At 47.8% G+C, this 23899-nt stretch overlaps 2 protein-coding genes across 6 annotated transcripts in view; both read left to right on the top strand.

Moving 5' to 3' along the window:
* OSBP2 (oxysterol binding protein 2) overlaps positions 1 to 11055 on the top strand; it is a gene marked incomplete at its 5' end in the record, with an annotated part of 180987 nt that extends 169932 nt beyond the window's left edge. For all 5 annotated transcript variants that reach the window (XM_081174816.1, XM_081174815.1, XM_081174817.1 and 2 more), the window contains 3 exons: positions 1536 to 1723; positions 4313 to 4533; positions 6396 to 11055. In XM_081174816.1, the coding sequence (XP_081030942.1) occupies positions 1536 to 1723; positions 4313 to 4533; positions 6396 to 6538 (552 nt within the window). In that variant the 3' untranslated portion in view covers positions 6539 to 11055. The remainder of the gene's footprint in view (positions 1 to 1535; positions 1724 to 4312; positions 4534 to 6395) is intronic.
* Positions 11056 to 15821: 4766 nt separating this feature from the next.
* LOC308575576 (uncharacterized protein) overlaps positions 15822 to 23899 on the top strand; it is a gene marked incomplete at its 5' end in the record, with an annotated part of 30050 nt that continues 21972 nt past the window's right edge. Inside the window, 8 exons of the mRNA XM_081174328.1 lie at positions 15822 to 15843; positions 16576 to 16818; positions 17368 to 17471; positions 18061 to 18142; positions 18961 to 20073; positions 21598 to 21684; positions 21836 to 21890; positions 23258 to 23408. Coding sequence (XP_081030454.1) covers positions 15822 to 15843; positions 16576 to 16818; positions 17368 to 17471; positions 18061 to 18142; positions 18961 to 20073; positions 21598 to 21684; positions 21836 to 21890; positions 23258 to 23408 — 1857 coding nt within the window. The remainder of the gene's footprint in view (positions 15844 to 16575; positions 16819 to 17367; positions 17472 to 18060; positions 18143 to 18960; positions 20074 to 21597; positions 21685 to 21835; positions 21891 to 23257; positions 23409 to 23899) is intronic.

The raw sequence follows: 23899 nt of genomic DNA, 5'->3' as shown, positions 1-23899 counted from the left end.
GGGAAATGCAGCAGTCACAGTCAAGTCACTCACAAAACAAAATGGAGAATGTAATAGGATGCTGCCCATGTGGCCAAAATTAGCCAATCACACGAGAGTTACTGGGGAAGGTTCCAGAATTACACACACAGCAATGACATTCAAGCATTCCCAGTTTCGGTAAATTAAATCACTATACTTGACAATAAAAACGTAGGAGCCCAATTGCCCGTCTAGTCCTGCTTCTTCGCAGTGGGCGACCAGATCCCCTCATGGGAAGCCCTGACATGAAATTCTACTCAATATTGATCCAGAGCAGATTCCAATGTATAGTTAGCAGAGTAAACACGTTGCAGGATTCCCAAAAAATAAGACTAGAGGCAATTAATATTTCATCCAGCAGAACTTTACTGCTACTGAAGGCAATTGAGCATAATGGTCACAAATCCAATACATTCAGGATTGGCACTGTCCATAAGAAATCCAGTTGCAGCAGACTTAACTTAAACTTACAATAACTTACAATAAGATTAAAACCTTAACATTAAGCATACTATGTACAGAACACCACACAGTTGGAAAGAAAGATAGAAAAAAGTGAAACTCAGGCTCCTTCTGGCCGTATTATTATTATAGTCAGTATGACCTTGACAGAAAGAGATAACAGAACCAGTTTAAGCCAGCTGTACTCAGCTTCTCTGAAGGAATAACCCAAACATCATTGTAATAGGTATGAGTTACTCGTGCGTAAACTGGTGCCTTTCTCGGTTAATTTGCCTTGTTAAACCTTTCTGACTGCACAGCCCCTTCTCATCGTGGCTGCCTCAGTCACTGGCAGAATCCGTCAGTGGGCGTTTCTTGAACCTCTTCCAACATAAAAGTTTTTTGACACCCAGTCTCCTCCTCCTCTCACTGCGCGGGAGTCTTTTGCACAGGGAAGGTGTGGGTAGCGGAGGACCTGGACTCTCCTCACTGATGTCCAGTGAAGAGTCCTGGAGCCCTCTCTCCAATTCCCCCGTCTGCCCCCCTTTATCCCTGGTGTTGCGCTGATTGGCTTCCCCCTCTACTGAGCTGTTTCTCCCCCTGCTGCTGGGTCCTTCGCCAGCATCATCTGGGAGCCTCCCCTTCGCCTCTCACTCCGATGTCAGTTCCCTGACAATCATGAACCTTCTGCTTGTTTCTTTCACACAGAGAAGCTTCCAGAAGCCTCTTGAATTAATTAGAATAGGAACGATCTCTACACATCAGATCAATACTTTCTGTACCAAGAAATGCAAACTAACAAGCCCCACCAGCAGGATGTGGGCCTAAGAGCACTCTCACTCTAAAAAAAGCCTTCTCTAACCCAGTGCCCTCCAGATATTGCTGGATTCTAACATTAATCAGCCCTAGCCAGCTTGTCTAATGGTCAGGGATGAAGGAAGTTGTGCTTTTAAACATCAGGAGGGAACCAAGTTGAGGAAGGTTGCTCTAGACCATGAGCTGGGTGGGACGCGGCTGCTGGCGGACGTTGCGTCTCTACGGAGGGGCTTTGAATCCTCAATGTTCCTTCCTAGGTGACAGGCCTAGTCATGGATGCGGAGGGCACAAGTCACTATGTCATGTCTGGCACGTGGGACGAGAAGATGGAATGCTCCAAAATCGTGCAGAGCAGCCAAGGAAACGGCAGCTCAGAGGGCAAGGTGCCCAAAACCGTCTACCAGACGCTGTCCCCCAAGGTCCTGTGGCAGAAATACCCTCTTCCGTGAGTCTGCCCAACAGGGCTCGGGTGCCGCGGGTGTCGCCAAACCCACATGCCTGCGTATTTTAGGGGCTGGTGTAAGAATCACGTTTCCGTGGCTAATGGGTCTGACAAACAGCAAACAATCTTGTCTCCAGATGTTTTCCTCTCCAGGTGTTGCCAAACAGCATCTCCCATCAGCCCCTGCAACCAATGGCGAGGGATGATGGGAGTTGTAGTTCGGCAACACCTGGAGGACCCCAGGCTGCCCACACCTATTATGCTGAGTCAGACCATTAGTCTTGCCTCTGTCGCTGCTCCGTAATCTGGCTGATGGTGGTTCTGGGAGGTCGCTGGTAGAGGTCATCATTTTCAAGCACAGAGACCCAGAATTGAACCCTGGACCTGCTTACGTTCTGCCGCTGCAGGGCAGGGGGAGGGAGGGTGTAACAGGTGCAGAAATCCAAATGGCAGCCTGCCTGCCCTCGTTTTAACTTTCCGAAGTAGCATTTATATCCCACCTCTCCTCCAAAGAGTGTGTGCCTGTGTTTTCCTCTCTGTGTTTTCCCCTCACAACAACCTTGCGAGGTAGGCACCCTTTTGGCAGTTCCCCAAGAGTTCTGTGGCAGCCCCTGTGGAATTCCTTCCTGGCGAGAGGTGCTCCTTGCACATTACAGAGCTTTTGTCATAAGCTGAAAACCGTTTTATCCTGACCTTTGACACATACATACAAAGAATATATAGGTAAAGGTAAAGGGACCCCTGACCATTAGGTCCAGTCGTGGTCGACTCTGGGGTTGCGGCGCTCATCTCGCTTTACTGGCCGAGGGAGCCGGCGTACAGCTTCCGGGTCATGTGGCCAGCATGACTAAGCCTCTTCTGGCAAACCAGAGCAGCGCACGGAAACACCGATTACCTTCCCGCCGGAGCGGTACCTATTTATCTACTTGCACTTTGATGTGCTTTCGAACTGCTAGGTTGGCAGGAGCAGGGACCGAGCAATGGGAGCTCACCCCGTCACAGGGATTCAAACCGCCGACCTTCTGATCGGCAAATCCTAGGCTCTGTGGTTTAACCCACAGTGCCACCTGCATCCCCCAAAGAATATATGCCCATCCTATTTGTCTGATTGCAAATTGTTTTAGCCAATTTTAAATAATGTATTTTTATAATGTTGTCACTTTCCCCCTTGGACCTCATGGCGAAGGACCAGTAAGAAAACCAGGAAATATTAGTAAGCAGCTGTATAGGCCAAGAGGCAGTAACTGGCCCAAGGTTACCTACCAGAGAGCTTTGTGGTTTAGTGTGTGTTTGAACCCTTGTCTCTCGTGGCCTAAGTCCCATGCCCTAAGGTACTCTAGTCACTGTTATTATTTACTAAGTATATTAGGTGGGGTTTTTGCCATGGCCACTCAAAGCGACTTAAGAGTATTTTAAGCAATATAAAAATAAAAAACATACATACAAACATGAAAACCAGCATTAAAAAAATCTAAAATATAATCTTGTTTGTTTGCTTTTAACTACATTAAAGCATCTCACCTGTGCAAAAATGCCATAGATAATTAAAAGCCAAGGCCTGGTGAAAAGAGAATGCTTTTGTCTGGTGCCTAAGGATATGTAGCAGTGGCGCCTGGCCAGCCTCCCTGGGGAGAGCATTCCCACAAGCAGGAAGCCACATTGAAATGGCCCGTTTTTGGGTTTCCACACTATGCTCATAACTACATTGGTATGATTGCGCACCACTGGGGCCTGATCCCTTGGGAAGTTCTTTCTGTGTCAGTTGAAGTGCAGCTGCATGTGATGGGCGCAAAAATGTGTGGGCGCAAAAATGCCACCGCATGTTTTTATTTAATTAATTTGTTTATTGAATTTATACACCGCCCTGTACCCGGAAGTCTCAGGGCAGTTCACAGAAAAGATCACAATATATAAAATAAAAATAAAAACAATACCCCCCTTCCCCGCAAAAAAGAGTCACATTTTTAAAATGGCATAGGATGTCCATCAGGTCAACCAAAGGCCTGGTTAAAAAGGAATGTGTTTGCCTGGCGCCGAAAGGTGTATACCGAAGGCGCCAGGCGCACTTCCCTGGGAAAAGCATTCCACAGACGGGGAGCCACTGCAGAGAAGGCCCCATTCTCGTGTTGCCACCCTCTGGATCTCTTGAGGAGGAGGCACATGAAGAAGGGCCTCAGAAGATGATCTCAGGGTAGGTTCATATGGAAAGAGGTGGTCCTTGAGGTATTGCGGTCCTGAGCCGTTTAAGGCTTTATAGATCAAAACCAGCACTTTGAATTGGGTCCGGAAACTAATCGGTAGCCAGTGCAGTCGGACCAGGATCGGTGTAATATGCTCAATCCGTCTTGAGCAACCATCTTGCTGAGTTCTGCACTAGCTAAAGTTTCTGAACCGTCTTCAGAGGCAGCCCTACGTATAACGCATTGCAGTAATCTAACTTTGAAGTTACCAGAGCCTAGACAACAGTAGTTTGGCTATCCCTGTTATGATCTTAGCCATGGGAAGGGGACTTCAGATGGCCAAACACCTAAGCCCGTTCATGCAATGGACACACGCTCTTTCTTAAACCGGCCATGGGTCTTCCTCCTGCAGGGAGAACGCTGAAAACATGTACTTCTTCTCCAACCTGGCTTTGACGCTGAACGAGCCCGAGGAGAGGATAGCCCCCACGGACAGCCGCCAGAGGCCTGACCAGCGGCTCATGGAGAACGGCAAGTGGGATGAAGCCAACGCAGAGAAGCAGCGGCTGGAAGAGAAACAGCGGGCTGTGCGGCGCAAGCGGGAGGCAGAGGCGGCAGAGGCCCTGGAGGAAGGTACGGGTCACTGGCCACTCTGGGCGGCTTCCAATCAAGTGTTAAAAAGAATACAGCATTAAATATTAAAAACTTCCCTAAACAGGGCTGCCTTCAGATGTCTTTTAAAAAGAAGATAGCTGCTTATTTCCTTCACATCTGAAGGGAGGGCGTTCCACAGGGCGGGAGCCACTACTTAGAAGGCCCTCTGTCTGGTTCCCTGTAACCTCACTTCTCGCAATGAGGGAACCGCCAGAAGGCCCTCGGCGCTGGATCTCAGTGTCCGGGCTGAACGATGAGGGTGGAGACGCTCCTTCAGGTATACAGGACCGAGGCCGTTTAGGGCTTTAAAGGTCAGCACCAACACTTTGAATTGTGCTTGGAAACATACTGGGAGCCAATGTAGGTTTTTCAGGACCACTGTTATGTGGTCTCAGTGGCTGCTTCCAGTCCCAGCCGCATTCTGGATTCGCTGTAGTTTCTGGGTCACTTTCAAAGGTAGCTCCACATAGAGGGCACTGCAGTAGTCCAAGCGGGAGATAACCAGAGCATGCACCCCTCTGGCAAAACAGTGCACAGGCAAATTTGTTGGACTACAAGTCCCATCGGCCTCAGCCATGCATCAACCGGTCATGCTGGCCAGGGCTGATGGCAGCTGGTAATCCAAAACATTTGGAGGGCACCAGGTTGGTAATAATGGAAGACCCACATAGCAACCAGCCGTGGAAAAAATGAGCCACATAGAAAGGAATTGAGGAACCCAAGGATTAGATTGCATCACAAGTCAATGGCCCCGAGAATGGAGCATGTGGTTTGAGTCTTCATCAAGGGTTGACCTGTCTGTTGCGTCATCATCCTGTGTTGTGTCATCATCCTGTGAAACCCTTTAGAATCCGAGTGCATTCTTGTGGCAAATGGGGTACAGCTCAGTGCCAATAAGGTGATCGTTGGAAGATGCAGGACAGATAAAAAAGAAAGTCATCCTTTAAGCAGTGCATAGTTGAAACTATGAAACTCCCTCCCACAGGAGGCAGGGCTGGCCCCCAACTTGGGTGCCTTTAAAAGAGGATTGGACAAATTCATGGAGGAGGGGGCTGTTGGTGACTCCTAGCCTGTGCGTTTTTTCTATAAAAAATGTTTAGGGCTACTCTCATTTTGACTCAAGAAAATCACCATTTTATAGTTCAAATCAGGAAAAATAAATACAGTAAACGGACAAAAGTACAGAGAACATGCATTACCTCATATTACACAGCCGACAGCTCACAGAAACTTCCACATTGGCATGAGATTGTGTGCACTAACATCTTCCCGGTTCCTCTGCTTGCTGTTGGTGTCCGTTGCCAGATATCCTTTCAAAAATCATGAATTTTCATACACTGAAGGCTTAAACAAAGGGGAGGGCCTACCAATTATAGAAACGTTAAGTTGGCTACAGTGTCTAAATGCATTCCACACTGCTTCACACATTAAACGCCCACTTCTGTCTGAGACTCAGGAAACACCATGACAGAAAATGAGGCCACCATCGGGGGTAGCAACGGAACTGGCGATTCACTGTGCTAGAGAAGAAACTAAAACTGTTAATTTTTTTAGTATCTTCTCCCGTTAGATTCACAAAATGTTTAGGGGTATGCGTACCCCTGTGTCGTTGTCCCCCCTTAAAAAAACCACTGCTCCTAGCCATAATGGACGTCCTCTGCCCCCACAGATGGAGGCAGCGATGCTTCTGAATGCCAGTTGCTGGAGACCATAAGAAGGGAAAATGTGCTCTGGTCCTGGCTTCCCACAGGCACCTGGTTGGCCACTGCGAGATCAGGACTCTTCTTACGTAAATTCCAAGACCGCTGTGTTAACCTCTTCCCTCTTCCTTTTCTTTACAGGCAAGGACTACAGAGGCTACAGCCCGCTGTGGTTTGAGCGGAAGGTCGACCCGGTCACCGGGGAGCTGATGTGCGTTTACAAAGGTGGATACTGGGAAGCGAAGGAGGAGCAGGAATGGAGTGCATGCCCCAATATATTCTGAGCGGCTTCTGAGCCGGACTGGCGTCTCCCGGGGCGGAAGGGGAGCCTCCCTCCTCATCCTGCCCACGGGAAAGAAGAGCTGGTAGCAGAAGCACTCCAGGCAACGACCTGCTGGTCAACACACACTTCAAAGAAACACACAAGAGTTTAAATAAATGCAGATTTTTTAAAAAAAGAGAAAAGAGAAAAACTGCAAGACGAAAACCAAACAGGGAATTCCAAACCTATTTTTATGCACTAATGAAATGGCATTTGGGGGGGTGTGTTTTTTCCTTTTAAGTGACTTTTTAAAGCTACCAATTAGGATTGAGAGATGATGGGTTATTTTTTTCCCCTTTTCTTTTTAAGCCTGGCCTATTTATTGCTGCATCAGGAGATGCAGCCTCCTTACATATTTTGAGCTTCCGGTTCTCTTAACCGAAGCTCTGACATTTCCAAAGATGCACGTATTTGTGGGGGAATGATGTATGTTTGATTCTTTTTTTCTTTCTTTCTCATTTGTGCTCTGGGGACTTGAAATATCTTTTATATATAAAATAGTATACATATAATTCAGGTTCTTTTTCTCTAGATGCAGCAACTCCCTAAGCCACGTCCCAGATGGGTCCTAAATTCTAGGGAGAAAGTGCGGTGTCCGGGGGTGTGTGTGTGGGGGGGAGTTAACAAGCCAATAACTTTCCCCAACCCCATTTTGAGTTTTGCATCTTTGGAGAAGGGTTGGAGGAGCGTTCCGACAACTGTGGTTTAAGTTCCCTCCCATGCTTTTTGGAGTACTTGGATCCAGTATCGGTCAACAGGCAATATTTTTGTTACTTCGTCTTTAAAAATCAAGTCTCTGGACGGTTTTGTGTGTTGGGGCGTGTATGGCCATTTAATTTTGATTCTGTAATCACTCCCTTGGTAGAGAAGTCCCCCTTTTGCCAGCTGGTTGTTCTTTTCCGAAAGGACTTTCCCGGTGCGGCTAGGCTTGGGGAGAGCTGCAGATGAACCCTGGCACGCCTCAATGCCATCTTGCTAGTTCCTACCCCCCCTCACTTTGAGATTACGGCACAGGAGCTGGGTGCAAGCCCAGGCAGGGTGGAACTGAAGGCTCCCCCACACTCTATTTGGTTAGAAACAGCACCCTCCTTCTCCATCACACAACCACAAGGCTGCTCATTCACACAGCCAGCAGTCACAACAAACTGCCGAGCCCCTGGCGCCGTGGATCAATGTGACGCCGGTGGCGAGGCGCATCTGGGCAGCACTCTCTCTCCATGCGCAAACGTGAGACACCTCTGTGGGCCTCGCTGGCGCCATCTTTGTAGGAAGCACACATGGACACTCCCTCTCCTTGCTTGCTGTCCTCTTCATCAGAGGCCTGGTGACTCTGGAGGATGCAGAGAGCGGAGCTGGCGAAGATGCCAGGGGGCACTGCCCTCTGCTGCAGTCAAGGGGAAAGTGGGTTTTCCAAGGACAAACACCTTCATCCCAGATGCCTCACAAGTAGCAAGTCAAAATGTGCTCTCTCTGTCTTTCTCAGAGCAACCCATTCTCCCTCCTGCCCCCGTTTGTCATTCAAGGCTAGCCACTAAGCTGCCGACAAACCCACATTCTCTGAAATCGCAGAGGCATTGATACCGTTTTGCCAGCTGTTCTTAAATTGCCCGACTGACCACCTTTCTCCCCTGACCAGAACTTGCACAAGCAGGCCCTAGTTCTGGGTTTTTTGGGGGGGTGTTCCAGGGAAGTTCTGCCTGGCACCTGGATTTGCACGTCCCTCTTTCAAACCGGCTGGTTTGCCAATGCCGAAGGCCTGGCTGCCTGGTGTTTCCCTGTGAAAGAATGGTGCTTGGGACAAATGTCCCTTACGTCCAGTGGGCCTGGCGGCTCTTTTTGAGAACTGAACAGGGTCCATAAGGCCTTTTGCCTTTGGAAAATAACAGAGCCGTCCAGTCCTCTGGCTCACAAAATCACATCTTGACAGATGCAGGAACCAGTGGATTTCTTGTGGCCAGGCACATTTTTGCGGGGCGGCGGGGAGAAAACGAGCAATAACGAACTTCAGGGCTTCACTCTCTGCCCCCAGATTGCAAAGGGGAGGTCTTGAGTCAGGTTATCTCCCAGAGGGATTTCCAAAATCCCTTTCCCTCACAGCACCTGTAGGAACTGATATTTACTCTCTGCGTTTCCAAGTATATATGTATATACATGCACACACACCTTTGCACAGTATATTTATATATTTATACAAATCTACATAACCTGTGCAAATACACACACAAACACGCATATACACACCGTACAATGTAACTGTAGTGACTGAACATCAGTATGCCAACAGCTGATTTCAGTGTGCTCTTTAATCTTAATTATTTATTTGCTTCTAATTTATATATATTATATATATAAAGATATATATAAAATTATTTTTGTTTAAATTTATATGGTACATAAAGTAGGGGGGATAATAATGAAGACGGGTGTGTGCCTCTGTCTGAATTTTCTTTTTATAGTGCAAATTACATGTACGGTAAATCTTGATTCCTCTTTTCAGGGTAGGTGTCCTCTGTCTCGCTTTCTTTCTTAACGAGAAAAATAAAAGTGTCGAGGTTAGAGGCACCATCCATGCTGAGCTCCTGTTCATTTCGACGGCTTGCGCAGGAGAGCGGTCTCCAGGATTGTGCCCCCAGACCATTGATTTATACATAGAGAGAGGAGATAAGGGTCTTGCCTTGCTAACATTTGCTCCAAAGCCGCAGACTGAATAGATTCAGCAGGCCGGGTGTGCGCCGGCTTCCTTTTGAGCAAGCCCGTTTCTCCCAGCGGGTGTTTAAAAGGAGATGCTCCCGGTAGATAATGCTTCTAAGGGTCCTGATTGCTCGGCCTCCCCCAAACCTGTGCGCTTCCAGATGTTTTGGACTACTGGGGAAGGCTGATCCATATCCAGTGTGGGGAAGCTTTGGCCCTCCAGATGTTGCTGCAATGCAATTCCCATCGTCCCCAGCCATGGGACATGCTTGCTGGATCTGATGGGAGTTCATTTGGGGAGCCAAAGGTTCCCCCGCACCCAAATCTAGAAGAAGAAACCATCCCTTTCTAAAGAAAGCAACACATTTCCTGTTCCTGAAAATTCCCATCAAGCCAAAACAGTAGCTTCTGATGCAGTGTTCCTCCTGTGTTTTACTTGAAAAAAATTACTCAAGGTACTACCACTTTTGGGGTGCTTCTTTTGGATTTGTTTCCCCTCCTGTATCCTGGCAGGGGGTGGGAATGTAAATGTGTGTGTCTGAATTTTTATTTATTTTTTTAAAAGTCAAACCTGCTGCAGCAGTGTTGCCAAAGCCCACGGCGAACTGCTATATATATATACGTATATATAGATAACGTCTCGATCGAGTCAGCATTATGTCTTCGACAAGGGTAGTTTTTCTTAGGTAACAACAACATGCTGCAAAACTCGTGGGCAGAAACGAAAGAAGTTCGATGCCGTTCTTGAAAATCTGATGTGTGTGTGTGTGTGTGTAGAAGAGTTGTACTCCAAATGAATTGAGAGAGGGTTTTAATTTGGATAAAGGATTTCTTTCAAACACACTTTTTGAAAATTGACTTTCCCCTGTTCATATATACAGCCTAGCGTGGAGGCAGTTCTGTGAGCTCTGAGGCTGCAAACGGGTGTCGTTTTTCCAGAATCGAAAGGGGAAGCGACAGAGCCGTTGTTGCACCAACGTGGGCACAGAAACCATTTTTTGTTGTTGCGTCCATTACCTGTACAAGTATGGCATGTTTTGTTTTTAATGCTTGAAAAACCCACCAACCTATTTGGCCTGAAGTCACAGTGGGACAGGAAAGGATATCTCCCTCCAGGGATTACGTTTCTTCACCTTTTACTTTCTGCAGCAGGAGACAGTTCTGCAATGTGGGGGTCTCGTTTTTTTCTCTTTCCAGACAGCTGATGCACCATCTTCAGAAATGGGAATGGCTTGCTGGAGAATTAAAACAGGTCTGTTGCATTGTGAGGAGCTGCTCTCCAATAGTTGAGGACGATGGGTGTTTGGCTTTTTGCCAGACTGACTCTTTCCCCTGCCACAAAGTGTAGCATTTTCCCAGAACTTCCGAGCCAACGTGATCCAGTCTGCTGGACCGCCTCAGATGGATTATTCTGCACAAGCTTTTCCTAACCTGGTTTCCTCCCAGTGTTTTAGACTACAGCTCCCATCAGCCCCCAAGATCACTTCGCCGTGCTGGCTGGGGCTGATGGGAGTTGTAGTCTAAAACATCTGGAAAGCACCAGGTAAGAGAGGGGAGGTTGCTGAAGACACCTGGATGCCGCTCTTCCTAAGATGCTCTTTTACCTAGAGCTGGAACAACCGAGCAAGCAGTGGTTTTCAACTCTTTGTACACTCTTTCTCAGTTCAGTTTTTAATGCTGTAAAAAAATAAAAGATACAGGGGTTTCTTGCTTTGCTTTTGTTTTCACTTTAAAGGCCTAATTCAGTTTCATTTTTTTTAAAAAAAATAAAACGGACTGGGAATCACAGCTCTTTCTAACGCCTTATTGTCTGTGCTTACTTGACTGTGAGTCTTAGCAAAGCAGTTTGCCACTTTCCCTCTTACCTTCAACTCGGCGGTAACAAGGTCTCATTGCCGCTTAAATAAATGAAACCTGACAAGTGCAGGCTAGGCTCATTAGGCACCAGCACCTGAATGTGCAGGGATTGGAGCAGGAACGGGACATCCTGTTCCCAAAGCAGAATATACTGCCCAACGGACCAAGCCAAAGAGCTGAGTCTTTGGCCCGAACCCTGAGCAAATGACAGCGGCTTGACTAGAGATGGCACAACTCCACAGTCTGCCTTTAAGAAATAAAATGGGGAGAACATGGGAAGAAATGTTAAAATGCCATGCTCTGTAAAGGTAAAGGGACCCCTGACCAGTAGGTCCAGTCGTGGTTGACTCTGGGGTTGCAGCGCTCATCTCTCTATATTGGCCAAGGGCGCCGGCGTACAGCTTCTGGGTCATGTGGCCAGCATGACTAAGCCGTTTCTGGCGAACCAGAGCAGTGCACGGAAACGCCGTTTACCTTCCCACCAGAGCAGTACCTATTTATCTACTTGCACTTTGACGTGCTTTCGAACTGCTAGGTTGGCAGGAGCAGGGACCGAGCAACGGGAGCTCACCCCGTCGCGGGGATTCAAACCGCCGACCTTCTGATCGGCAAGTCCTAGGCTCAGTGGTTTAACCCACAGCACCACCCGCGTCTCTGCCATGCTCTGTAAGAGTGTTATATTGCAGGGGAAATATCAGACCACTTGTCTGGGAGGTTTGTGGGCTTCCATTCCTTTCCTTTGAACTCAGTTCCTAGCATTACTGGAGAAGGTGCAGAAATGTCCTTTCTCCTCAGCAACCTGCCACCCACTCCTGCTGTCCACGGAAGCTTTGCAGCCAGGCATGGCACCCAAATTTGGGGAGTTTAATCGCAGCAGGGGAGTCACTTGGCAAAGCAGCCCCTTTAACCAAGAGCCTCTTCCTGTCCTCTCCTGCGTGACAACGACACTTAACAAGAGCACCGTCTTCCTGGTCTTTTCTACTTTTGTCCAACCAGAGGATTTTAATGTCATTCTACTGTAAATGCTGGTTGAATGTAATACTTTCGAACAAATATTATTGTGAGCGCTCCCTCTTCGCTGACACGGTAATAATAAGAAAAAGTGGATTCAGGAGTTTTAAACCTTAAACTGTGCTCCGACCCATCGCTTCTGCCCAAAGGTGGGGGATCATAGGGAGGTTGGGCTGTTTCTTGGTTTGGAAGCAGCATTTGGAACCTCTGGCCTTCCAGATGTTGCAACTCCCCCATCACCCCTTAACCATTGGCTGTGCTGCTTGAGGCCAGTGGGGAGTCAAAAAAACATCTGGAGGGCCACCAGTTCCCCATCCCTGGCTTGGAGAACCATTGCCTGATAGCTGAGAATTCACTGAAGTTGGAAGCAATGGGCAGCTTAAAGGTCGCTCATTAGTGGTGAATGTGTAAAAAGGAAAGTTCAGGGGCTCACGGTTCTCTGTTCTTCCACCTGCGAGGTCAGTTGACTTTGGAAGGAAATACACTCTGCATGTGCTCAGAGGCATGCGGCTTTGTATTATAACTTCCCATTTTCCCATCTGGATTTGGCAAAAGCTTCTGGGTCTTGGATCTTGGTCGAATTAAGTTGCAGGTGGTAATGGGAGGGGGGCTACCGAGTGCCTGAGGACCTTGATTAGCTGGAAATATGGGTAGGAAAGGCCGCTGAAGACATCCCCCCACAAATTTTCTTTGAAGTCACAAGAAGCAGCATGAAGCCCAGCCTAATCACAATGATAGGCAATGAACTGTTTCTTAAGGAAACTTCACTGCATCCCTGCAATTGCCTGAGTGGCTACTTATCATTCCAGTGGATTCCAAGGGGACCTTGTTTCCTCCTCCATTATAATATTTTTATTTTATTTTATTTATACCCAATTTAAAAACCGGGCTCAGGGTGGCTAACAGCAAATATAAAACATTGATTAAAATGCAACTTAAAAACAGCATAAAACACCATAAAATACAGCATCAATATCAATAAAATCCTAAAATTCAGGAGTCATTTTGGGAAGGAAAAAAAGAACAAAACCAATCAGTAGACATCAAATGATCACCAGGGCTAAGTTGCCAAGTTGGTCCTACTAGGGCCAGCAAGGAGACCAGGGAAGAATTTAAATGTGGGGTCCCAGAAAGGGTTTCTTCATAGAAGAGGAAAGGGAAAAGAGAATAGAGGATCAGGCTAATTCAAATTGAAGGCCAGGCGGAATAGCTCTTTCTTACAGGCCCTGCAGAAGGAGATCAAGTCCTGCAGGGCCCTAGTCTCGTGGGGCAGAGCATTCCACCAGGTCAGAGCTGTCACTGAAAAAGCCCTGGCCCTGAGGATGTATGATTTGCTGCTTAAATGGAACACACAGGATGAGACAGTTAAATCTGCTATGATAAAATGGGCACAGGATGTAGGGCACAACATTATGTCTGAGGACTGGGAAAGGTTATGGAACACCGGTATGAAATTCACGGCATGTAGTGCCTTGAAAGAGAATATTATGAAAATGGTATACCGGTGGTACATAACCCCAGTCAAGTTGGCTAAAATATACCATCTTTCTGATAATAAGTGTTGGAAATGCAAGGAGGCAGAAGGGACATTCTTTCACCTCTGGTGGACCTGCCCGAAAGTAAAGGCCTTTTGGGAAATGATACATAATGAGTTGAAAAAGGTATTCAGATATACCTTTTCTAAGAAACCAGAGGCCTTTCTTCTGGGCATGGTGGACCGGAAGGTGCCAAAGAAGGACAGAACCTTATTTATGTATGCAACCACAGCAGCTAGGATTCTTATCGCAAAGTTCTGGAAGACACCAGATTTACCCACACTGGAGGACTGGCAGACGCAGCTGATGGACTACATGGAGTTGGCAGAAATGACCGGCAGAATTCGAGATCTGAGCGAGGAAACAATGGAGGAGGACTGGAAAAAATTTAAGGACTATTTGCAAAAACATTATAAGTTGTTTGAGTGTTAAGATTGTGCACGATTAAGAAACATTATGCTTCTGCAATTTATTTTAAGTAAATGATAAAGTAAGTATTGATGGAAAAAAATGAGACAAACTAGAAACAAAATATTATGTTTATTAACAGTGTTAAAATTAAATTACAAATTTTTGAAATTGGTAACATAATAAATACAAAGGTATAATAAGTTGGGAAATAAGATAATAAATTGCTGAATTGGTTAGAATGATGAACGCAATGCTGAGAGGATGCGAGGAGGTCCAAAAAGATGTTGAAAAAATTTTATAATGATCTTTTCTTTTTTTCTATGCTTTTCTTTATATATATGGAAAATGTTTCTTGTATATTGTTGTCCAAACAAATTTGTTTACCTATGGAAAGAAACGCAATAAAAAATTTTTATTAAAAAAAAAAAAAAAAAAGAAAAAGCCCTGGCCCTGGTGGAGGATAGCCCGGCTTCCTTAGGGCCCTGGATCTTTAAGCTATTATTATTCCCTTAGGGTCCTCTGCGGGACATACCAGGAGAGGCGGTCCCATAAGTAGCAGCTGAAGCTAGGTGGCACCACTCCATGTACCAGCTCCTCCAGCATGTGACGGGCATCACAGCTGCTAGAGCCATCTCTGCAACCTGGTGCTCTCCAGTTGGTTTTGGACTGTGACATGCTAGTTGGTTGTAGTCCAAAACAGCTGGAAGGCACTAGGTTGGAGAAACGGCTGTGTCAGGGGAAGGCAGTTTCTCTTGGCTTCCATTCATCGCTGCCAGTTTTGAAAAAGGATGTAGAGGGGCTCTTGACCTCAGGAACAGACGGACCATTTTAGCGGGATGCTTTTAAAACTCTTTTGTTTTCTTTTTATCCTGCCCTCCATTGTGGAACTGAAGGTGGTGCATATTCATTTATAAAATACATTTATTCTGCAATTGCATAAAAAAACCAAAGCAGTGTACAACAAATACACACACACACACAAAATCACATAAAAAGTGTGATTGCAGATCATCAACCAGCTGTTATAGATGTTTTTCTTAATTTTCAGCATAAGCCTGGCAGCATTAAAAAACACACATTTGAAGGCTCTTCAGAAAGTGCACCCCCTGAATCTCTTGGAAGAGCATTCCAGAGGCCCAGGCCAATGACACTAAAGGCTTGGTTTTGTGTCACTGTCAAATGAATCCCACCAATTTGGGGGATGACAAGTGAAGCTTTACCTGGGACCTTTTCCTTTTGCAGGGGCCTTGATCTTCTATGAAGGCCTGTGCAGGACTCAAATGAAATAAACTCTGTGCAGCAGCCACCATTCATTTCAGGGCTTATGGAGGAAGACCTCATTCATTCCCTCTCTTTTCAGGCCCCTGCAGTTGGTGGCGGTCGTGCAACAGGAAGGAGTAAAGTACTTGTGGGCAGGTGTGCGTGTGCAGAAGTTCAGGTCTCCACCTACACAGAAATCCCTTTCTACATTGCATTACAATGGTACCTCCGGTTACATACCCTTCAGACTCCGCTAACCCAGAAATAGTATCTCAGATTAAGAACTTTGCTTCAGGAGGAGAACAGAAATCGTGCTCTGGCGGTGGGGCGCCAGCAGTGGGAGGCCCCATTAGCTAAAGTGGTGCTTCAGGTTAAGAACAGTTTCAGGTTAAGAACGGACCTCCGAAACGAATTAAGTACTTAACCCGAGGTACCACTGTATAGCTGTAAAAAGGGTCAGATGGGAGGTGCGCTTGCAAAATGGTTGTGGTCCCAGGAGAAAGTTGGATGGAGGTATAAGACCAACAGTACCCCCTTGTGGCGCATTCCCCCTTTATTTACAGATCATAGTTGACGCTTGGATTTGCAGACTACAGCCCTATAGCCATGGGCGTAGCCAGGATTTTTGTTGGGAAGCCAAAGATTTCTTTTAGGAGCTTTTTTAAAGGAGATCCCGCCTCCTCAAGCAGTCGTTGAGCTTTTTTTGGGGGGGAGTCACGGGTTAAAATACCCCCAAAAGACGACATTACGGGAAGCAAGCTTCCTAGGGCGCGGGGGAGGGCAAGGATCTAGGGGGAAGTAATTGAGTACTTTCAATACTTTTTGCGGATCTGCCCCCCTTCCCAGAGAGCCAGTGTGGTGTAGTGGTTAAGAGCGGTAGTCACGTAATCTGGGAAACCGGGTTCGTGTCTCCGCTCCTCCACATGCAGCTGCTGGGTGACCTTGGGCCAGTCACACTTCTGTGAAGTCTCTCAGCCCCACTCACCTCACAGAGTGTTTGTTGCGGGGGAGGAAGGGAAAGGAGAATGTTAGCCGCTTTGAGACTCCTGAAGGGGAGTGAAAGGCGGGATATCAAATCCAAACTCTTCTTCTTCTTCTTCTTCCCTTGGCTACGCCCATGCTTATAGCCTTGCTTTCCCTTAATGCTAGAGACTCGAGTGGTTGCCGAGGAGAAGCGCTTTGCACATGCACAAAGGCACCCTTTACCATTAACGCCTGTCTCCCCCCCCCCCAGCCAGCCACAATGGTGGGTCTCTGCAGCGCGACAGAGACGCACCCCTTCCCGCCGCCTCTTGCAACTTTCCGCCAAGCCGCGTTGTTTGGCAACGGGCACGACTCTCCACCAATAGGAGCGCTCCGGCCGCCCAGCGTTCCACGGTTGCCTGGCAACCCTGGCCCGGGGACGTTCCACGGTTGCAGAGGCGGCTCCGCGCTGGGGCGCGGCGGAGGGATGCGCGGCGCGGCCTCGGGGCCACGGGTGAGTCCTGATCGCCCGGCTGGGGAGTGATGCGGGGCCCCGAGCTGCCGTGAGTGACCCTCGGACGTAGCCCGGAGCTCCCACCCGGCCCACACTTCCTCCTAAGGAGGAGCCCGGCAGGCAGAAACTTTTACTCCACCCCATCGCGCAGGAGGAAAGAGCGAGACTCCCGCGCCATCGCCCCCATAAAGTTGAAAACTCTCGTTCGTTTGGGAGCCCGGTTTATACTTTTGCACAGAAGCCATTTGACGGGGCTTTGCAATAAGAACATCGGAAGAGCTCTGCCAGCAACTTCATTTCCTAGGATTCTTTGGCAGGCTTCTTAAAGCTGCACGATATGGAGCCTTGTTTTAAACACCCGACTTTACTGATAATTTTAATGTCTTATTTCATGTAGAGGTATCAATGATTAAGTAGTACATAAATCCTGATCAATAAAATAAAAATAAATCTGTCCCCCAGCGCCTGGACGTTGGGTTTCTTTGCAGGGCCAAGGGAGCCTCCTTGCCCCTGTGGGCCCAGATTCTTTGCCTTTTGTCCCCTTCCTAGGAGTGATAAAAATGTCTACCGTTCCCGAGAGACCAGGACCTTGGGCGAAGGATCACTGTGATTACCTGCTAGATTCCATTGATGCTCAGCTCAGCCAGCTCCAGGTAAGTAGGTAGGGAAGGGGTGGGCTTTTCTGGAGTTGTTTGTTGGGCAACGCTGGGTTTATACAGCCCTGACTAAAAGATACCCTGGATTACGAAGGGAGACTTTTCCAGGGTGAGACCTATTATCCATGGCAGTCCTGGTGCTGTCCTGCTGTCCCGTGCACTTAGCTCAGTGGGTAGAGCATCCACTTTGCTTGCAGAAGGTCCCAGCTTCAATCCCTGGCTTCTCCAAGTAGGACTGGGAATGTCCCTTTGCCTGAAATCCTGGAGAGCTGCTGCCAGTCAGTGTAGACAGCATGGAGCTAGATGGACCAGCTGGTCTGACTCCATATAAGACCACCTTCTATGATGGGCGAGGGGCCATTGCTTAGTGGTAGAACATCTGCTTTGCATGCAGAAGGTCTCAGGTTCAATCCCTGGCTGGGAATAACCTTGGTCTGAAACCCTGGAGAGCTGCTGCCAGTCAGTGCAGACAACACTCAACAAGATGGGCCGGTGGTCTCACACAGCATAAAGCATCTTCTTGCATTGCTCCCTATCCAAGACCAACAAAGTAAATGTGTTTTTTCATCTCCACCCCTATGTTCAGGAACCCAGCGGAATAATCAAGGGCAGCAGTGACAGTGGGAAGGCTTCTCTCAAGAAAACTGCGGGCACTAAGGCCACAGCAGGTAAGACCTACCCTCTCCGCAGGCTGACCTTTAACCATGTCCCAAGCCTCTTTTCCTCAGTCTTCCCTTCTGCAAACTGGGCACAATTTATTTATTGGTCTGCATGTCTTAGATGTAAGACTTAAGCCAGGGAGAGACCTGGTCACAAATCCCCATTCAGTGATGAAGGCCAGCTTCCTTTCAGTCTAGTCTACCTCACAGGGTTGGTTTGAGGGTAAAATAGGAAAACCTTATGATTCACCAACTTCAGCTCTTGGGAGGAAGGGTGTGGGGTGGGAGGACAGTGTATACATAAGTAGTCTGGCCTGTGTCGGACATTCAAATTTGGAAAATAATCCATTGGAACGCTAAAATAATCTACATTGGAGGGAGGAGAAAAACCCCATCACGTTGGATTTTTCTGCTGCCAAGCCAGACAACAACACTGATAGCTTGGATCGGTGCCTTCTTCTGACTCCCTGCTGCAAAGAGTTTCTGCATCAGACAGAATTGCCTTTCCAGATGAAGATAATCATACCCTTTGAATGAAGCATTGTGCATCAGTAAATGGACGTTTCATTTGTGGTCCTGAATCTATGGGGTTTTTGGTCACTGGCTGTGCTCTGCTCCTTCGCCCGCTGGGCAAATCTGAACCCTGGTTAGATCGCCAAGTAAATGAGCTCCATCCATCCTGTGACCCTGGCAAGATTTTCTGCCAGATTGGAAACTTGACTCCTTGCTAGCGCAGGTGCGCCATCGTTGGGAGAGATTTCGCAGGTATGAATTCTGATCCAGGAGGAAGCTCACTGCTCTCTTCGTTTGCTTTCTCCTCCGTGCAGATCTGGACGGATGCTCTGGGGTCAGGGACAGAGAGGCCTGTCCCGGGGAAGACCCGTCCTCTTGGGAAGAGGATTGCGCCTGGTGGCTGGTGCGTTTCCTCGACTTGGGGGCCGCCCTAGGAGACAGGAGCAGATCGGACTCGGTTTGCACGGAAGACTTTGCGGCCAAGTTTAATGAGGTCCTGGTGGATCCCCTGCCCGGCTCTGAAGAGGAGAGCAGTGCCTTGGCTCTTGACTTGGGGCCTCTACAACACGCTACTCGAGATCCAGTTAATACTTCTTCGCCTTTCGCAGACTACGAAGCAGCCTCAGATTGTCTCTCGGTAGATTCAGCAAGAAAGCAAGGAATCGCCCAGTTGCCTAAGGGAGGGTCTGAGGAGGAATGGGACCAGGAGAAGGAGCTGGCTGGCAGTTTGAGAGATGCGCCACCGTTGTGTATCCTGCGCAGAATTAAGAGCGCAGAGTCTCTAGGAGAGCAGATCTCATGGCTTAGTCGGAAGTGGTCCACGGATGAGACATGGAAGAGGGTTTTTCAGCTCAGGCCCCTGAGCTCTGGGAAGGGGTCTCTGGGCTCGGAGATCTCTCCGCGAAGCATCTTCCTGGGGCCACAGCAGGAGCAAAGAGGTTCAGAGGACTCTTTTGAGTGGGTTCAGGATGCTCACGAAAATACAGAGAGCCCGTTGCTCCTTGAAGATTTGAGGCCTTCCCAGCTGCTCCCAGCGTCTAATGTAAAAACTGTTTTGGATGGTGGGTCCCCATCTGTGGGGACAGCAGGATGCGGCCACCCCAAGGAGCAGTCCAGCTGCCCAAGGGGTTCGTTGGATGTGGCCTGCCCGTGCACCATCAGAGCATCTTTGGTACCCTCTAATGAAGAAGATGGAGGTGGATCAAAAACCCCTTTGTGTCTTTATCCACAGGGAGCCTGGGACTCTGGTAAAACACAGAGGCTGGCTCTGTCAAGGATCGGCATGGACAGTGGTGCCACTCGGGCTACTGTGTATTCCCATAAGGCTCTGGGCTCAGCCAGTGATGGCTGTATAGGATGCAGGAAGAAATGGATCATGGATGCCCATTGCACAGATGGGCACAATGAGGCTCTGGAATCAAAGGAGTGTGAGTTGGAGCAGGATCGTTCCCTTGCATCATTTAGGTTAGGGTTGGGGAGCCTGTGTCCCTCCAGATATAGTAGGACTCCAAATCCCATCAGACCCAACAGCTAGAATGGTCAGGAAAGATGGGCGTTGTAGTCCAACAACACCTGGCTGGCCAGGTGTTCCTCAGCCCTGATTTGTGTGTGTTTTAAGGGTTCTGCCGTCTTTATGCATCTAACTCTTTGGATCAGGTCACTCTGCCTTTTAACTAAGGGGGGAAACTGAGGCTGAAAGTGTTGGGTGACATGACCAGCACCACAGAATGTCTGTTGCAGACGAGGGACTTGAACTCGGGTCCGGCTGCGATAAGAGCCAACATTTTCATGCTCTTTGTGTGCCCAAGATTTATGGTTCCAATGATGATTTGATAAGCTAGCTGCTGTTTTACAGTAAATCCACATTAGGGATTTATGTCTGTACTCTGGTGGAACGCTCTGCCTCATGAGACCAGGCCCCTGCAGGATCTGATTTGTTTCCGCAGGACCTGTAAGACAGCGTTGTTCTGCCTGGCCTTTGGCTTGGAATTAACTTGATCTCCTCTCCCTCTTTCTTTTTTCCTTTTTCCTTCTGTGATGGAACTCCTACTTGGGGACTTCCCTGGCCTTTTTCTGGCCCACGTAGGACCAGTCTGGATAGTTAGCCTTGGTGAATACTTGACGTTTTCATCCCCAAAAAAGTTTTTGAGTTACTGCTGAAATGAGGCTGCATTTTAATGTTGTATTTTAATCTTGTTTTTAAGTTGTATTTCAATCAATTGTTTTATATCTGGCGTTAGCCGCCCTGAGCCTGGTCTTGGCTGGGGAGCGCAGGGTATAAATAAAATTTATTATTATTATTGCTCTGCTGATGCAATATTCCAGAACGGGTTTGGGTTTTTTTGCAGGAGAGAGAAGGTGTGAGGATGCATGCCTAAACTTTAGTTTGAGAGTGGATTGGCAAAGTGACATTGGCTCCACTAGTAGTGGTTTGAGCAAAAGAATCTGCTGTATTGATCCTGAAGAGGAAATGTTGGAGTAAATACAGTACACCTTCTGTTGTGATGTTTATATTCCACCATTCCTTCAAGCAGCTCTCAAGCTGTCGTGGATAGCTCTATCTCCTCCATTTTATCCTCACAACAACCCTGAAGAGTAGGCTGAGGCTCAGTGACTGGCCCAAAGTCACCCAGTGGGCTTCGTGACTGGTCTCCCAGGGCCTCGTCCGACACCCTAGCCCAGGAGTGCAGACTCCACAGTCCTCCACATCTGGCTGGACTGCATTTGGCATCCCTCTGACCATTATCCATACCGGCTAGAGCTGATGGGAGCTGGGAGTTCAGCAACAGCCAGAAGCCCCCAGGGCGCTCACTCATGCTCTGACCACTGCACTGTACTACTCTGGGTGAATTAATCCTCTGAAAAGAGAGAGAGAGAGCCTCTCTTAGGACTCTCATGGCCAGGCCACTTTGAAACTTCTCTGACGTTTTTCCTTTTGGTCCTCTCTTTAGGTGGCAGTTTGGGGGCTCAGCACCATGATCCCCAGTCTGAGCTGAACCAGGGCTGGATGGAGTCCTTTCAGGACAAACCTGTGGCAGGTGAGGTTACCCGGAGTCAGGAAGGGCTGTGTCAGTATTTGCATTAGCGGAAAATGCTGGATTTGGGGCTGGGGAATACAGGGTGGCGCTTTTCCTCTCCCCGTTGTGTCTGAAAACCTGGGACCAAGTGCTTTTCTTGTTTTCTAAATAGCCACCAGCCTCAGTGTCAAGAAGATCCTCTTGCCGCCGCCGCGGGATTTGCTGAGGTAAATATTGTTGAGCCTTGGACTATTGAGATAAAGATGGCCAAATATGTCCATTTTGGGGTCTTTCTCAGTTTCTCGCTTTTCCTGCCTCAAGTTCAGTTCTTCCCATTTCCACATCTTGTGAAACTGAACTTTCACTTTGTCAAATTGTTTCTTCTGGAGACCAAGGCACTAGCCCTCATGGTGGCGAAAGCGTACAGACAATGCCTACTGGAATCACAGAAGGTGGGGAGGTGACTGGATAAGTTGCTGGCAGCCGAGGACAGGAGGACTTCAGTATCCCTGCTCCTCCTGTGAGCTAGCGAAACCTTAATAAAGTATGCAAATGTGTGCACAATTTGCATGATTCATGCAGGTCACAGAATCCGCCTTTTCTCAATGCAGGAATTTAAACGGTGTGCTTAAATAAAGCATGGAGTAAACAAGTCCTGCCTATATAACCTTTCAGGCCATAGGAAATAAGGTGGCATTTATTAAGCATCCTTGCAGTGCATGCTGGCCAGGAATGTATGTCCATCTTAGCTGCTGGGCCCAAATCCTCCCACCTGGGGTTCTGAGCTCTGGATAAATCACACAACAAATGCTGTGGCCCTTAATTCTGTTGTCCCTCTCTGGTGTGCTTTCTGGGGCAAGGCAGCAAGGTAATCACAGTGCTCTTTGCTCTTGTGGTGCAGTGGTTAAGAGTGGTAGACTCGTAATCTGGGGAACCGGGTTCACTTCCCTGCTCCTCCACATGCAGCTGCTGGGTGACCTTGGGCCAGTCACACTTCTTTGAAGTCTCTCAGCCTCACTCACCTCACAGAGTGTTTGTTGTGGGGGAGGAAGGGAAAGGAGAATGTTAGCCGCTTTGAGACTCCTTCGGGTAGTGAAAAAGCGGGATATCAAATCCAAACTCCTCCTCCTCCTCCTCCTCCTCCTCTTCTTCTTCTTCTTCTTCTTCTTCTTCTTCTTCTTCTTCTTCTCCTTCTTCTCCTTCTTCTCCTGTGGCCTTTCATTTTTATTTTTTTTTTATAAAATTTTTATTGGTTTTACAACATTTTTAGAAAAAACAAACAAACACAAAAAATGACAGACATACATGTATAGTTTCAAACATATTTTCATAAACCTCTTTTCTTGAACTTCCCCATACCCCCCCTCTCTGCATCCCAATGTCCATAATTCAACAAGCAACTCCCAGTTGTTACTTTCTAATCTCTGTCATCTTAGTCTCTTTTATAGTCTAACCTTGTATCCCTGTACCCTTTTGCTTCTGGAAACCACAACATTTTAGCATTCATTAAGTTTATAGTAGTCCTTAAGATAACTTTTAAATTTTCTCCATTCTTCTTCCACCGTCTCTTTTCGTTTCTCCTGTGGCCTTTCAGGTCCCCCGGTTGCAGTGATGGAGGCAGCAAAGAGGAAGACGAGGAGTTTGCCAGGTTATGCAGGGCCAGCGAGTCATGGAAGTGGGATGCGAGCAGAGGATCAGAACCCAGTGGGAAGAGAGCTGAGCTGGGAGGCTACAGAAACCTCGAGGTAACTCCTGGTGGATGGAGAACATCACAAAAGTCAGAGGTGGAAGGGGCTCTCTACTGAGGTATGTGCAGCTGGGAAGGGAGAGGTGTGGCGGAAAATTTGGTTTTGCTGGACAGATTGGAACAATAAATGTTTATTTTTTCTTTCATTCCCTGCCAGCAAATGGTTAATGAACGGAAGCCTCTGATTGGCCGTGGTTCCAGGAGGGAGAGTTTAAAAGGAGAGGATTTGAGGAGAGACAGTTAACGGGTTAGGAGTTAAGGGATTAAGAGGGATGGAAATGAGGGAGGCAGGTTAGGAGACAGGTTGAGCTATAAAGAGTGAATGGGAGAAAGAGTTGGTTCCGGAAAAACAACTTCCACACTGAGCATATTGTGAAGGACAGAGTGTGGTGTCCTGTAGAAGGAATAGACTGGAATTTTACTGGGAGGCAGAGGTTGAGCCAGGAAAAATAGGAGCTGGAAAGGAACAAGTAGGGACTCAAATCTAGT

Source organism: Podarcis bocagei, assembly GCF_964188305.1.
Source record: "Podarcis bocagei genome assembly, chromosome: 16".
NCBI classification, from domain to species: Eukaryota; Metazoa; Chordata; class Lepidosauria; order Squamata; family Lacertidae; genus Podarcis; species Podarcis bocagei.
The sequence above is the reverse complement of the archived record's forward strand: the minus strand, read 5'-3'. Positions and strand labels throughout refer to the sequence as shown.